At 36.3% G+C, this 15,056-nt stretch overlaps 1 protein-coding gene across 1 annotated transcript; it reads right to left on the reverse strand.

The window, feature by feature from the left end:
* Positions 1–4,281: 4,281 nt before the first annotated feature.
* Positions 4,282–9,002, reverse strand: ctla4.L (cytotoxic T-lymphocyte associated protein 4 L homeolog). Its single transcript, XM_018237021.2, has 4 exons — positions 8,727–9,002; positions 7,816–8,166; positions 7,339–7,469; positions 4,282–5,860 (listed from the first exon to the last, which is right to left on the reverse strand). The coding sequence occupies exons 1-4, from the start codon at positions 8,779–8,781 to the stop codon at positions 5,768–5,770; spliced, it is 630 nt and encodes a 209-aa protein (XP_018092510.2). The 5' UTR covers positions 8,782–9,002; the 3' UTR covers positions 4,282–5,767.
* Between the last annotated feature and the right edge of the window lie 6,054 nt (positions 9,003–15,056).

The following is a 15,056-nucleotide window of genomic DNA, read 5'->3' on the forward strand; positions in this document are numbered from 1 at the left end:
CCGGGAAAATACCCGGTGGGCCCTGACCTTCAAGGGGCCCCGCCGGGCCAGACCCCCAATCGTAGTAGTTAAAAAAAAAAAACGTAGCCGGCGCAATACGCTGTTTGCGCATTCTCGACGGCACGGGTGCCGTCTGCGCATGCGCGCCGGCGTGGGACAACGCCAAAGGGGAGCGCGGCGCTGGCGCCGCAGCAAGGGGACGCGGGGGCTGGGGGGCCCTGGACAGCAGTCCCGGTGGGCCCCAGGCCCCCCAGTCCGACCCTGTTTGCCGCGCGGACGATTTTCAGTGGAGACTGTCACCAGCTTTGTCGGAAATAACTTTCGTACGATTGCTGTCACGGGCAGAACATCGGCTAATCTGTTCCTTTACTACTTTATTTGATCGGAATGGTTAGTGGAAGGGTGGGAGATGGGGGAGTCCAAATGTTTGAGGATTCAAACAATCGGATCTTTGCATCTATGGCCAGCTTAATACCCTCCTATCCCTCCCTCTGCACACCCCAAACTCTGCCTACTTATGACTGGCTTTGTCAGTCCCTGCCCTACCCTGTGATGTCAAAACTCCATCCCTTCTCAGAGCTGCCCCCACCCTATTTGCCATTGGCCAGTAAATGCCAGAAGAAAAGATGGCAACCCTAACTATCGCACCCATCTAAGGTTAACTATTAGTGCTTCTACCTCTATCTAGTCCTGCCACGAGGTGCTGCTCAAGATGTCTGTCCTTTCACGAAGATGTTACTAACTCCAAAAGGATATTCCTCTTTCCCAACTCTCCTATATAGGTTCTCTGGTCCAGGGACCTTCCCAGTCTGAAAAAATCTAGGTAAATACCCTTCAGTGCCAACCTTAAGGGTTACTGCCACAAGTTGGACAACCAAAACATCACACAAACCATTTATAACCAAAATATAATTCTGCCTCCTGCATGGTGGGCTCTGTATTAATATGGATGTGTGCCGCAAAACTTGCACCAGGGTTCACCAGATACATCCCTGCAGAAGTTTTCATCACTTTGTAGGTTATTGTGTATGTAATGTTATTGCATACAAAATATCAGTACAGGATAAATAAAGCAAATGGCAAAGTAAAAATCACTTTATTTGTATTTATTGTTTTGGTGAGAAGTCAAGAAGTACATGCATACAGTAAATAATCCTGTCTGTACTGTCTGTGCATTTTCATAGAAAATATAAAACACAGTGCAAACATATCAGACCTCAAAGACTTTGCTGCTGTTGGTGGCAAACGTGATGATTCATAGTGCAGCAAACAGATCATACAGTTATAGGGGCTGTTCACTCATTTCCTCCTTACTGTATAAGTCTTGCAGACACAGCCTTGCAAAATGCAAGCAAATGCCACTGCAAAAACACTTTCATTGACACACCAAATTGGCACACTTAATAAATGGGCTTAGCCAGAGCTGATCAAACAAGGAGTTTAGATGGATCTGGAAAAGTTGTCCTGAAAGATCAAGGGGCAGATTTACTAAGCTCGAATGAAGGAAGTGTTTTTTGGGCTACTTCGACCATCGAATGGGCTACTTCGACCTTCGACTACGACTACGAATCGAACGATTCGAACTAAAAATCGTTCGACTATTCGACCATTCGATAGTCAAAGTACTGTCTCTTTAAGAAAAACTTCGACCCCCTACTTCGGCAGCTAAAAGCTATCGAAGTCAATGTTAGCCTATGGGGAAGGTCCCCATAGGCTTGCCTGAGATTTTTTGATCGAAGGATATTCCTTCGATCGTTGGATTAAAATCCTTCGAATCGTTCGATTCGAAGGATTTAATCGTTCGATCGAAGGAATAATCCTTCGATCGTTCGATCGCAGGATTTGCGCTAAATCATTCGACTTCGATATTCGAAGTCGAACGATTTTAGTTCCTAGTCGAATATCGAGGGTTAATTAACCCTCGATATTCGACCCTTCATACATCTGCCCCCAAATGTCTGGAAAAATGAATGTACCAGGAATCGTATTTACTGGTCTGGCAATGAGGCAAGTCCTTGAGATCCTGTTTACTCAGCTCTAGGCTAAATTACTTAGGTGCCAGAAATGGAGACCCCCTGGGGGCTTTTAAGATTTGATCCAAAAATCTAGCTTGTGCATAGAAAACACACTTACATGTTAGCTGATTAGTTTACAAAACTGAAATAATGCAAATGTAACAACACATTAAAATGTAAAAACACATTGTGCTTTATGTAACAATAGGAAGCAATGAGATGATAGCAAACTCAAGCTAAATGATGCTAAAGTGTGATACAGATTATGCATTTGCATGAAAAAAGTAGACATATATTTGCTCAGTATACATCTTTACATAACAACCCATTAACAGGCAACAGTTACTGCTACAACAGCCATAGAGCCATAAAACGTAGCCCAGAAAATAGAAGGAACCTGCACAAAAAGCTGCAAGGCTTTTATGGGGCAAAGTCAACAGTTTCAACTTGATATTGCAATTGATAGCAACCAACTTGCACCTATCATGTTTGGCTATGTGTTTTAAAGCAAACATTAAACTAGTTTCCGAGCGGTTTACTAGACTAAGTGCAAAGTTTATGACTTTATTACATTAAAGGGGTTGTTCATCTTCCAAACACTTTTTCAGTTCAGTTGTTTTCAGATTGTTCACCAGAAAAACGCTTTTCAAATGCTTTCCATTTGTAATTTTTTACTATTTTTTCAGAATTAAGTTTAAAGTTTAATGTTCCTGTCCCTGGTGTTTGTCTGGAAGCTCAGTAATCCAGGTGCAGAATCTAATTTTGCATCATTTTGCTGATACATTTTCTCAGCCCCTGCAGTATTAGCAACTATTGTATAAATTTTAACAGTTGTCTTAAATAAAAGCCAGAGATTCTGCTCAGCAGGGACAAAGATAAGAAATGTACCAACTAAATGTATCAATTTAGAACAGTTAGAGAGTAGACAACCACACTCTGTGCTGTTTTGGAGTGACAAAAGAAGGTGAAAACGAAACTTAAAACACTTCAATATTAGAAAAATGGCCACACATAGAAAATAGAAAGTAATTGGAAAAAGTATTTATTTCTGGCAAACTATCTGAAACCAACTGAACTGAAAAAAAAGGGTTGGAAGGTGAACAAGCTCTTTTACCCCTAAGCCTATTTATTAGTGCCATGGATGTATAAACTGAAAGAAAGGGACTAGAAAAAAGAAGCTAAGTGAAGAAAGGTGGAGAGTGGGCCTGTGGTCTATGTGTTGGGCATCCCTGTCTGACAATGCTTTTAACAGTTGAAATGAATGGGAATAAAGAATGAATTATAAATAGTAGCACAATTACTGTACAGTGGAGGAATTCACCCAGACACCTACTGGTAGGATCTAAAGGGTCCGTTTACTAAAGTGCGTTAAAAATATTCGCACAATTTATAGACAGAATTTTCGCCAAATATGTTATCGCCAGTTTACTAACCTGCGGTAAATATAAATTTGCGAATTTTCTTGCGCAAGAATAATTGTTCGCCAGTTGTCGCATTTGCTGAAAATAACGCTACGTACACATTAACGCTTGGTTTACTAAACAGCGAAATGTGCTATAGACAAAATTAACGCCAGAATATTCGCAAACTTTTACCGCCACCTATGTAGTGGCGTAAAAGTATTTTTTTCGCCAGAAAATTCTCAAGGGGCAGGAAATATCCCATAATAATGTTTTTTTACCCATAATTCTTTGCTGACAGGAGACAAATCTGTAGCTATTGCTGACAGGATGTTTTGGCTTCTGCTTCTATCTGGTGCAACAGCAGCAGTTTCAGCTCAGAGTCGTATTATTGGCAGCGGCATCAAAGTCCAAGGATTCGTCAGCCTCTACGCTTTTTTGGTTTCATTGTGATTGGCTACATTAAACTGTGCATTTCTATGAAGCAAAGAGATTGACTGGTATGATTTCTTGTTCATATGATTCTATTGGCAGAAGGGTTTATATGATGCAGACATGTTTGATTGGTGTTACTCTGGTGATGTTGTTGGATGGTATAATCATCAGTCAATAAAGTTTATAAGTTTTGAAGATGCATTTCTGGCCATAAATGTCACAGTAAAAATTTGCCATAATAACTGCCATAAAACAAGACTATTTTATAGCATAAATATTCGCAAAAACTTAATTTTTCTCCAGAAAATTCGCAACTCGCTAAAATTACCGCTAACGTAAGCTGGTTCCTTAACGTAGTTACCGCAAGTGATCGCAATGACTTCTGAGCGCATCACTGTTTAGTAAACTTAGTCGCTGCGAATATTCTGGCGTAAAAATATTCTCAGCGATAACATGCGGAAACTTAAAGTCAGATTTACCGTACTTTAGTAAACGGACCCCTAAGTCATTAAATGTCCCAGTCTGTTGCTTTTCTTTGTAAAGGAAATGCTAATAAAATGGTTTCTCCAATGTTAGGTATCTGTGGTAAGGTGTAATTAATTCAAGTCACCACAGGCATTTTTCATGTTGGACTGTATTATGCAAAGAAAAGTAATATTCAGAATAAAACCTAGGTCAGACAGGGTTGCCCTTTATCCTTTTTAATCTACATACATACACAATATAAAATCAGACTTACCGCAAACTGAAATGTCCTAAATATAGAAATGCAGTATGCATCAGAAGGTAATATTTACAACAATAGTTTCATGAATAGGGCTTGTGCTAAACATCTATAATTTGTATTATTTCTTGCACTAAACTGGACAAATAAAACAAATCACCAGTCTACTCAGCTGCTCCTTATCTGAAAAGCCTAACAAAAGCTAAAGCTTTTACAGAGGGCTTCTCAGTGAATTGGTGATTTGTTTTCCTTGTGTTTCTATGGACCAGAAGGTCTACAGTTTATAAGCAAAAGCTCGATGAGCTACATTCTGGTTGCATTTAAAATCAGAAGAAAGAAGATAAAATACTTAGTACTAGAAAGACTTTTGCTTACATGCCAATATATGCTTGCAAATGTCAATAAAGATCTTCTTTGGAGAATGCTGTGGTAGAATTTCTATACTTATTCTGTTCTGGGAACATGCAGAATGCCCTATGTGTATAGCTTGCTATGAAAAACCACATAAGTCGATAAGTCAGTGCAGCCTAATGGCTGGGAAAATCCCTGGGAAAGCTTGCTGGCTAGTGTATTTAACACTGAAATCTACACATGTCTCTTTCATATAGGGTCATGCTAGATGAATTATTCACCACTGTAGCCTGTAGCCTATAGGTGTTTCATTGGATGAGACAAGAAGGCAACCCTGAATTCCTATATATATATATATTTCCTTGAATACTTTTTTTTTTCTGTCTTCTGCAAGACCTGGGATACATAATAAGGGCCAAGGGCAATGAAGGGAGAATGGGGACTCAAACTTTAAAAACAAAACATACTAGAGATGTCTAAACAGTGACCATTAAGCTGTGTTAAAAAGCATTTGATATTCAAGAACGTTTATTAGATAAATTAACCTATTGTGAGACTGGAGAGGCAAAGATAACCCCACATTGAAAACTGGAAAAAGTCCTGAACTAAATTGTTTATGCTCCACAGAAGCACATCTATAATTCATCTTTAAAAAAATACTCTAATGTTGCTATAAAAGCTTTTTTGAGGTATCGTCACTTTAGCAATTATGAGAGTCTAATTACATTACATTCATTTATTAGTATAGACATTTTTGGTGAGGCTGCTATGGCCCTTCGTATGGCTGAATTTGTAAGGGTGCAATATACTCATTCTTTAAGAAGTGGATGGACATGTAACGTTCAGTTGACACGGATATAATAAGGTGAAAAGCCATTGCCTTGATCTGACTCCAACATCTTCTCATAATTACCGATATTGAATTTTTTCCGTTGCTACAAAGAAAAGAAAATTGCAGAAATAAAATGTCACAGAACATTGTAAACTGTGTTATTTAGATTCACTCACAATTCATATTGACAACTCCACCAAACACAATACAACATTGCTACAAGAAGATTGGGTAGATAGCCCCGGTCATAACTGTAACACCTTCCAGTATCATTTCAATCACAGACACAGATTGCAAGCAATATGACATGAAAAACAAAGTAAAAGCAAACCTAGTCTTGTGTAGGCCAAATCTTATTTGACATAAAGAGCAATTAATTGAAGCCTGCGTTGGACAAACTATTATTGAACCATAATCTTTCCTGTGCTTTGCACTGTTAGGTTATGAAGACTCGATGCTTTTCTGTACTCTGCAATGCTTAAAGTGGATTGGTTGCACGCAATAACAACCCTGGTTTTTAAAAAAGACTGTACTTTTAGTGCAAAGTTTTTTGTGCAACCCTAACATGTATGCATTCTTTCAACAGTGCATAATAAATTAAAGGCTTTAGGACTCTGCATTTAGATTATGCCTAAATGTGTGCTCAAGAATTGATTAACAGCATCAATGATTAAGTTTCCATAAAGTGACTTCAGTTAATAGTGCTGATCTTCTACACTTATGTTTACGTTTTAACCCCTATGCTATTTGTACAGTCATGACCTATAAGGAATCTCTTAAAGATTTAGAAGACCTATAAAGCTATAAAGCATAAATCAAAAGGCCATATGTTTTTAATAATGTATGTATCCATTGTTTTCTAGAATATTGATAGCATTACTGATTACTGATAAGCCATGAGTTTAGCATCAATACTGCATGTGACTGTTCTGTACAATATTCTGATATCAGCACCTCAGACCTTAACCTATTGTGTGTAGTGATTTTGTAGTATACTGGCAACATAAACATATGACAATATTAAAAGGGATAATATAATTATAGGCACATTTTAGCTTTTAAATGTTTGTAAGAGATCAAAGGACCACTCATTGATCAATAAAACCTCAGGCATATACTGTATTGAATCTTGGTTGAATCTATCTACTCTCTGCAGCATATTTATAATTATGGTAGGTGCTTGCACTAGTTATGTTGTCAGTCCACTGAGTAGTTATAGTAGTAGTAGTGTTTAGCATTTCTCCTCACAGTGGGGAATGTACAGGGCAACCACAGTTCTGCTGTACATTCCATGAGTGAAAGAGGCACACAGAGGATGTATGCATCTGCAACTGTGGGAAACCTATACACTTTTAACAACTAAAAAAAAAGTAGATAGGTCTATAACTACCAGGAAATAAGCAAGCAAAACTTTAGCTATAACTTTCCTTCAATCATGCAATTTGTGAATATTTGTGCATGGTAGTATGCGTTTAAACAATACAATGTTTGCTTCGCATTAGTAAATTGGTGATACTGAAATCTTGCTTTGCCTGGAAAGAAATCTCTAATATTAAACCTTTGTATTTAGGAATAACTTACCTTCCCACACAACAAGGCAGCAGTGATAAACAGGGAGTACAAAAACATAACAAAGCAGACAACCAGAAGAATCTTTTGATCAAGAATGGATTCAGGTGGCTCCATTGATTGTGCACATTCAGCCATAAGATCTAAAAGAAGACAAGTTATTAATTAATGCAAAATAAAGACAACTAGACCAGCATTCAGCTAACTAACTGGTGAATGTTGCAGTGCATACTTGATTGCAATTAGTTGGCTTAGTCAATGGCAGACATTTAAACAATTAACTAGTCTATCTCTATCTTTACATATTGATATAGGAATTATTTACCTAGGGAAGATGTAATCCATTTTAAATTGATTAACAAACAAATGTATATAAAAGCTCACCTAACTTGTAAAGCGAAGCAATACAATTGAACCACCGCAAGCAACTGAATAATTCTCTCAACTAGAACAATATCAATAGAAGAAATTCAAAATACAATTACCCACCACTGACATATATCAGAGTACCATTCCCTTCAGTTGTGCGATAGGGAGGTGGATACATGATGTCCAGTTTGCATATGTACATTCCTGTGTCAGGTGTCTGTAGCCCTGATATATGCAGAGTCACGTTGTTGGGACCAGGCTCCCCTTCACATTGTATGGTGTCACCAGTGGTAACTGATTCATAGTTTGTAGAGTAGCTGAAAGCACAAATTTCTTTTATTTGGTTACCCAATTTCCTTAAAAGCCTGAAACGCATCTCTTCAACCTTGGCACTTATCCTGTAGTCACAGACCAGAGTGGCCTTTCCATGCCTGCTGGCCACAATTATGTCTGGCTGGGTAACCTTTAGGCCTGTGAAAGACATACTAGATTATAATTTATGTTTATTTTTTATTGGATGCACAGTATCTTAACTCCCTACATAGAGAAATGTTTACTTTGCCTTAGGAATCCTCTTAACAGCCATAGGGGTAAATGCAAAGGCTGCAGTTAAATGCATTTTAACTAAATTAGTTTTACCAAGTTCCATAAAATGTTACCCAGTGATAAAATCAAACATTCACAGTATATACTTGTTCTCTTATTATATATAACTGCAGCATTGTATGTGATCTTACTCATGTGAACTAAGTAGCTTTTACAGAAACAACCAGTTAAGGAAACATAGAATTAATTAATATTGGGATATCTTTTGGAAAATACAGCATTAAAATTCTGGGTAGACCCTGAACCATTCAATAAAGGATTTCAGGACTTTTCATTTGCTCAGTCTTGAGCATAATACATACTATAATAACTTGTGTTTCAATCCAAATGTAATTGATGAATGATATCTACTGATTTCTACTGAAAGAAAACACATGGGTTATGAAATAAACAGAGAGTATGGCACCTCTTGCTTGACAACATACCTGAGGCATTGGTGATTAGGCACAAGATTCCAGTGATGAATGTTATTCTCAACATTGCTGTTCAATAAGCGATTCTGAAGTAATTTTCCTGTCTGCTTTCAAAATATTGATCTATTTGCATCAATCTGATTTTCTATTTCTCCATCTATTATTTACCCAACAGCCGTCCCGTGAGGGTCTCCCTAACAACTCTGTCTGGGTTGGACTGAAAATCTTTGCAGATATTGTGACTTTGAATTCTGTTTCAGGTTCCACAAACACAGCATATATAACCTCAGCTTCAAGACTCAAACCTAAAAGGCGCAGAAGGTTTATGTTTTGGTTTTACGAGAAAGGAAATGGTGGGTCGGAGAAGTTACGTACACAAGTAACCACATCAAGAACTGTGAACTAGTTTGTGACCAAAACAAGCCTATCAGGGAATGGAAAAAGTTGATTTCACACTGTAGCTTATTTGCCTATTATATTCTAGGAACCTTATGTCATGTGCCATGAAAATGATACTATTAACCCTATATCCTTATTAGGTAAGAATATATAGGTTTTATCAGGTGACAGCATCAAAGCATTGCAGTTTCAAATCTAGAACTATTATGAATCCTCTAATTTCAAATTGTATATAAGGGCTCCAGTTTAAAAGTTAAACATTAATATTGGTCAATTTAAATAAGGACATTCTAGTAAAATTTAATGCAAAAGGAGAATCATGTAAGATGGTTTATCGTGCTCTTTGGCAGTATGAAATACAATATTTTCCAGCCAGGATGGTCCTCTGATAAGATGGTTTTAGTAGCTGCTGAACTGTGTGAGGTATGCAACCTATGTTGTCCTGCAAGAATATTCATAGCAATTAATTTAATGGTTAATTGGAGCATTGACATATATCTTGCCCACACTTCATCCTATGCCAGATGTTCTCCCATTGCTAAAGGTTTATTTTGGGATTAAAACCCACCCTGAGGTGAGTATATCCCCACATTGTGCTCCTGACTAAGGCTGCCTCTGCCTTGATAAACAGATCATTTGTGTCTTATTGGCTTATTTAAAGTGGCTCTAAATGTGTTTTTAAGGACAGAGTGAGACAATTTTGCAATATATATTGCCCCATTTACAAAAAAGTAAGGTGCCCTATTTTGATAAAATACTGAAATTATTAAGCCTTGCTCTGTTCTTTGTCATTGATCTAAAATATAATGCATGCTATGTATATCAGGGCAATGTAATACCCATTTACATATGTGTGTGTGGTCTAGTACCCAATAGCATCCAATCATCAGGTAGCATTTACTGGTGAGATGGTTGAAAACAAATATCTGCTATGGGCTACTAAAGCTGAACAAGCTTTGTATCTTTTACATGACATAAACTCAGTTAGAGTTACTATAGGTACTGAGGGTGGAAACCTCCAAAATCTGACAAACATAATCATTATTAGCACCACCTCTGTAGTTGCCCTTAGCAGTCAGGTGGAGCACTTTTGACAGCAGGAGTACAAGCTAGACATTTTTGCTCCCAATCACCCACCTGTGTGCCAAATGTAGCACAACGTTTTTGCACATTTCTGCTTGTTTAGTAAATGAGCCTTGATGTCTGTTCAGCATAAAAATAAAATAACACATTTCAGAAACATATCAAATTAAATTTTGGGGAGTTCAGCTAAGAAGCCTGGTTATATACAGAAATATTCTAAATGTAAATTTTACAATTTATTTACGTAGAATTGGGACACTTTACTTGGTTTATGGATGTATTATGTAAAGATAGTGTTTGCCCTTTTGTGCAATTAAAACATGAATGCCTACTAACCAAATGCCAACTAAATCATATACACATCTTTAAAATTCCTATATCAGACACATGCGTGCAATATATGAGCTAAAAGGTTCTTAACTTTGTCAAACCCAGAACAACAACACCATATGTTGATTTTATACAAACTGTGGGTCATGTATAAACACTGGGTAAATATTTTCACTTGGGCAGAAAAAAAGCTAATCACTGATTGGTTGCTATTGGTTACTGCCCAGGTGCAAATTCACCCAGTGTTTATAAATGAGCCCCACTGTAAGGTGAATATATTTGTACAGTGTTTATATGTATATTGGACATAAACTGTGACAATTTGGGTTTTGAAAGAACCTTTCCAGCAATGGAGAATGCTCAAATATTTATTGCTGTGCCCAGTTATCTGAAACTCTGTCATATACTGTTTGATGAATTGTTTTTTTGTTTGGTAAAGGTAAATAATGGGGTTGTAATCTTAGAGTGGCAAACATTGGCATTGGAGTCAGCAACTTTCTGATGTATAGGTAATTATTAGCATGTGTGTTTAGTGTCAGTTGGAAAAGTAAAAAAATTATTATCCTTCCAAATGGATAATATGACCAATAGATAGTTTTTAAGCTTTGGTAGAACTTAAAGGGGTTGTTCACCTTTAAATTAACCTTTAGTATGATGTAGAGAGTGATATTCCTTGACAATTTGCAATTGGTTTCCATTTTTTATTATTTGTGGTTTTTGAGTTATTTAGCTTTTTATTCTGCAGCTCTGCAGTTTGCAACCATGCATTGATATACATAAGAGACTGGAATAGGACTAGGAGAAGGCCTGAATAGAAAGATGAGTAATAAAAAGGAGCAATAACAATACATTCGTCACAACTCACAGAAACTTGTGTATTATAATAAATAATGTACCCTTTTGTAAAATTTGAGGTTATTATAAGTCCCCTCAGCCTCCTGCTTATATATGTTAATGGAACTCTTTGGTGACTTCTAATATCTTTATATTTTACAATAGGGTAGGGTGCACATCATTCACTATATTATTGCCATTTTGATTTAACTGTTAATTGTCACACTTAAAGGGGAACTTTCGCAAAAAATTTAATTTAATATAAGCTTCATCATACTGAAATAAGAAATTCTCTAAATATAATCAATTAAAAATTATGAACCATTTCTGATATAATCACATTACTCTTCATTCTCCCCCTCTCAGCATTTTATTCTCTTCATTCTGTCTTTTTGCAGGAGTTGGGAGTCTGATTTTGAGTGGCAGTTGAATCCAATATATCTTTTAGGGGGGCTCCTTTTGCCTAGAAGATGTTTTAAAACCCACTCTATTGAAATTACTAGAAATCCTGTTTTTATACATGCAGAATTTGTGCCAAAGTCAGTTATTTGTTATATTTTGTTTGTGCCGAAGTCAGACATTTGAATGAGCTCTTATACATCTGCTAGGAACGGGAGCCCCCCTAAAAGATATATTTGATCTGTCAATAAAAATCTAACACCCAACTCCTGCATGAAGACAAAATGAAGAGAAACAGTTGCAGAAAGAGAGATAGTGAAGATAAACTTGATTATTTCAGAAACAGTCCTGAATTTTTAATGAATTATATTTAGAAAGTTTCTTATTTCTGTATGAAAAAGCTTATATTAAGCCTGCTAAAACCTATCGAGCACCATTGTTAGCCTATGGGGACCTTCCACATAGGCTTTCTAAGTAATTTCTGATCGAAGGAAAATCGTTCGATCGATGGATTAAAAAAACTTTTTTTAAAAAAAAAAGTTTCGATCAAACGATTTTTCCTTCAATCGTTCGATCAACGAAATGCGGTAAATCCTTCGACTTCGATATTCGAAGTCGAAGGATTTTACTTCGATGGTCGAAAAACCAACCGAGCACCAATGTTAGCCTATGGGGACCTTCCACATAGGCTTTCTAAGTAATTTCTGATCGAAGGAAAATCGTTTGATCGATGGATTAAAAAACTTTTTTTAAAAAAAAAAGTTTAGATCAAACGATTTTTCCTTCGATCAACGAAATGCAGTAAATCCTTCGAAGGCGAAGGATTTTACTTCGATGGTCGAATATCGAGGCTTAATTAACCCTCGATATTCGACCCATAGTAAATGTGCCCCCACATGTTTAATGGTTCTTACATGTCAGAGATAGATTATTATGGTTTATTTCAATCTGTAGAATCATGTATGTCATTGAAAAACTATATATATATATATATATATATATATATATATATATATATATATATATATATATATATATATATTCAGTTTAGATAAAGTTTATTCACCATTTCTACATAAGTCCAACATAATGAATATGTCAAGAAGGGGGGTATATCTTGAATCTTTATTATTTTATTGATATTTGATATTTCCACACCTACACCCCATACCTCTACTTCCCACTCCCTTAATGACTAATATTTTTTACCAGAGCTGGTCAAATCTGAACTCAATCAAGATACAATCTACAATATTTTTTTTTACTGAGCTTTGTAAAATTCAAAGTGAAGGAAAATAGAAACTGATAGAGAATTTGTCGAATGACAACTAAGAAATCTGTCTGGCTACATATTAACCTTTCTTTGATTTAATGCACCACAAGGTTTCACATTTTATAACAGTAAGTTGCTCATTTTCTTGACAAGTAAATTAAAAGATGCAGTAAATAGAAGCCACTTTTTCTCTCAAATAAAGATGTTTTGACGTAATGGAAGAATTTAGCATATTCTCAATTTACATAAATTTGGATTTGGGACACCCCCTAGCTCTGTTGTCGTGATGGTATATGAAAAGGTTGCGTCGATTTATCGACCTGTACTGATGCAAGGCTGTATTCTCATTTCCTATTCCACCCTTCCGTCTCTTTTTTTATTGTGAAAAATGAATGTTCTTGATAATCTTTGATGCTTTGATTGATATTGCAAATAATCATATATTACATTTAAAATTCAAATCCATCAGGGCTGGGTCTGTGGAATTACAATAAATGCAACCACAGCTAATGTCAGCTTTAAGTAGACATGCACAAGTTTATTTTTAAGCTAAAGTAAGGCGTGGGGGGGCGGCATTTGATCAGGCTTTTAATATCTTTAATGTAAATATAAAGATAAAGGAACATTATATTTTATACCACAAGCACCAAATAAAACCGACTACTGAATGTTTCCATGGTTGGGAGCATATTTCTGTATCTGGGAGAGCATGAATGAATTGCTGAGCTCTTTAGAACATTCTCTTTCCTCTGTACAACTTCTCTTGTTTTTCAAAAAAATGATTCCTTGTGGATATCATTTGTACTAAACCTTTGCTACTCAGTCTTGTTCAACCTTCCTGAAAAGTATTTAACAGTAGTGACAGTAATATCAATATTCACCATTGACAAATAGAAAACACCTTTTTTATAAACAAATATTTAAAAAGATAACACACACACACACATATATATATATATATATATATTTTATCTACACTCATACTTTATGCTTATTTACTTTAATATGCCCCTACGTGTTCAGTGTTCACTCAAGAATTTTGCTAGTTTCTTCACCATTAAGTCTAAAAATAGTATCATTCCGAGAGGATGAGCAATCCAAGTCTTACTCATATGGGTAACAAGTCTAAGTCATAAAACTCTTTGCAGTCGGAGGATACGTTTATGGTTGATTTGTTGTTGTGGCTAGAAATCAGTCTGAACACCTTGTAATTTGTAACTGATTATAGAGTATTTGACATTTCAATAATAATGTAAGAAATCCTAAAATCTGGAGGACTTCAGTTGAAGCCCACTTTAGAAAATTTGTCTCTCGTAATACTCCATTTCTGACCATGCCTGGTAGCCACCAATCAAAGTCCAGAGCCTGATATTTATTCTTTTGTTCAAAATGAAATTAAAGAAACCCTATTGGTAGTACAGACTCATAAAGGGCTTCCCTCTATGGCACCGAAGAATCTATGCAATATAGTTTTTAACAGCACAATGTTAAAATAATAATAAAATCATAAACAATTAAATATAAAGATGGCTGAAACACATGCTAATCTTACTGGCCTATTTCATGTGCAGTCCCAAATAACATCACGTGCTCTACTCTCTGACTTAAAGGGGACCTGTCACCCAAAAAAATTATTCAAAATCCTATTTTATCACATTAGTCAAACACAATTAACTTTAATTACACTACAAAAAATTATTTGAATCTTGTTTCCTTCAGTCTGGAAATTCATAATTCTAGCAAGTAGGCAGCAGCCATTTTGTGGACACTGTTATTAAGACAAGCCTTGCATCATCTCAGAGTTTTGTTTGTGCGCCAGAATGGGGGACCTGATGTCTATCCCCCTGGCTACAGATTTAAATGGTAAAGAGAACGGGGGAATGTGGGGAGGGCAGTTACATCTAGGAAGTGCTGAATGGAAAGTGAAAGTAATTGTCTGCCCCGCCTCTATGCCCATGGCATAGAGGAGTGGCAGACAATAATTGATTGACAGCTGAGATTTTTAAATGAGTTTACAACAGCTA

Source organism: Xenopus laevis, chromosome 9_10L (assembly GCF_017654675.1).
Source record: "Xenopus laevis strain J_2021 chromosome 9_10L, Xenopus_laevis_v10.1, whole genome shotgun sequence".
Classification (NCBI taxonomy): Eukaryota; Metazoa; Chordata; class Amphibia; order Anura; family Pipidae; genus Xenopus; species Xenopus laevis.

What these genes read in the sequence shown, in the direction of transcription:
- ctla4.L (XM_018237021.2), bottom strand. Translation starts at nt 8,781, where the DNA reads ATGTTGAGAATAACATTCATCACTGGAATCTTGTGCCTAATCACCAAT. An exon ending in CCTAATCACCAATGCCTCAG is followed by an intron (nt 8,167 to 8,726) that starts GTATGTTGTCAA and finishes TGTCTTTCACAG; the next exon opens with GCCTAAAGGTTACCCAGCCA. An exon ending in CTGCCTTGTTGTGTGGGAAG is followed by an intron (nt 5,861 to 7,338) that starts GTAAGTTATTCC and finishes TTTTCTTTGTAG; the next exon opens with CAACGGAAAAAATTCAATAT.